The 1,232-nt window shown below is 43.3% G+C and overlaps 1 protein-coding gene across 1 annotated transcript; it reads right to left on the reverse strand.

Annotated features, from left to right (window-relative positions):
* Positions 1-123: 123 nt before the first annotated feature.
* Positions 124-342, reverse strand: SARC_16590 (hypothetical protein; the record flags this gene model as incomplete). Its single annotated transcript, XM_014289305.1, has 1 exon — positions 124-342. A coding segment is annotated over one exon (219 nt), but the record flags the coding sequence as incomplete, so codon positions are not given.
* Positions 343-1,232: the final 890 nt, after the last annotated feature.

Here is a 1,232-nt window from a genome sequence, read left to right on the forward strand (position 1 = left end):
TGTGTGTGTGTGTGTGTGTGTGTGTGTCAATACAGTATAGGTATATGTGTATTGCACGATATATACATATATCTAAGGTGGCACACATGCAAAATGATTTATACACACAACACGGTTCTGCACTCACCGAGCCCTTTGCACCTGCGCTCTCGAGTCCGCTGCAATACCGGTCATAACGCAGCCCACATTCTTTGAGATGGAGTACATGTTAGTGACTGATGCGGGGTCTATCAGCTTATCGGGAATCTTCTTTTGCGTCACCACACAGCAGCTGTCCTTTCCGCGGATTCCTATCGATGTGAGTTGGCCCGAATTGATGGCCTTGAAGGCATACTCGACCTGTTTGGGACAGGCGTGTGCGTGTTAGAACTAGGGTGAGGTTGGATACAATATACAGGTTGTTTTAGATTCTGTGCAAGCACACGCACATACACAAGAACAAGCACAAGCACAAGAACAAGCACAAGCACAAGCACAAGCGCCAGCACAAGCACAAGCACAAGAACAAGCACATGCGCACGATACCATCTGGTGATATCGAATAAAGGACTATTTATCTACACGTGTGTGTATTGCAACTATCGTCCCATACCTTGCGCGCTAAATGCATGATGATACAGATGAACGAAAACTGCCATGATATGGAACGGTGCGTAAATGGGACCAACTATCCATATCTCATAAATTTAGATACAGGTCTGTTGTTCGTGAGCATACGCATACAAAAACAACTATATGCGATGTCTCTGTGAACACAGCGTACTGATATGCAAACAAATCAAAAGTTAATGGGTGGTGTATGCCTAAAAAATGGACATGGATCTCAGACTACCCGGCGCGCAAAGCTACGCGGCAAAATCGTAACAGCAGCTCTCTTGTAGATGGGCAGTCATGGACGCCGATAGAGATAGACTAGAAACATCTAACCTTCCATGTTCCGACCGAGGTCGTACCACGGGTAAAAATCGTGGCAACGAATAAACATCGGCTATTTTGATAATAAAACAATAATACAATGGAAAAATACCTGCAGAGAGAAACGATACATAAATTCGAGCACGTTTAGGCCAGATGCTCATACGTGCCAACATAAATATCAATGTCGAATATAATTGCATATTCTACAATGGCAGCTTTCCAACACAACTACAGCACATCTGCATATAACGAATATATAAAATTCAATACAAGTACAAGTGACACTCCGCAAGAAAAAATTGTTGAGTGGATAG

Source organism: Sphaeroforma arctica, assembly GCF_001186125.1.
Source record: "Sphaeroforma arctica JP610 unplaced genomic scaffold supercont1.8447, whole genome shotgun sequence".
Taxonomy (NCBI): Eukaryota; class Ichthyosporea; order Ichthyophonida; genus Sphaeroforma; species Sphaeroforma arctica.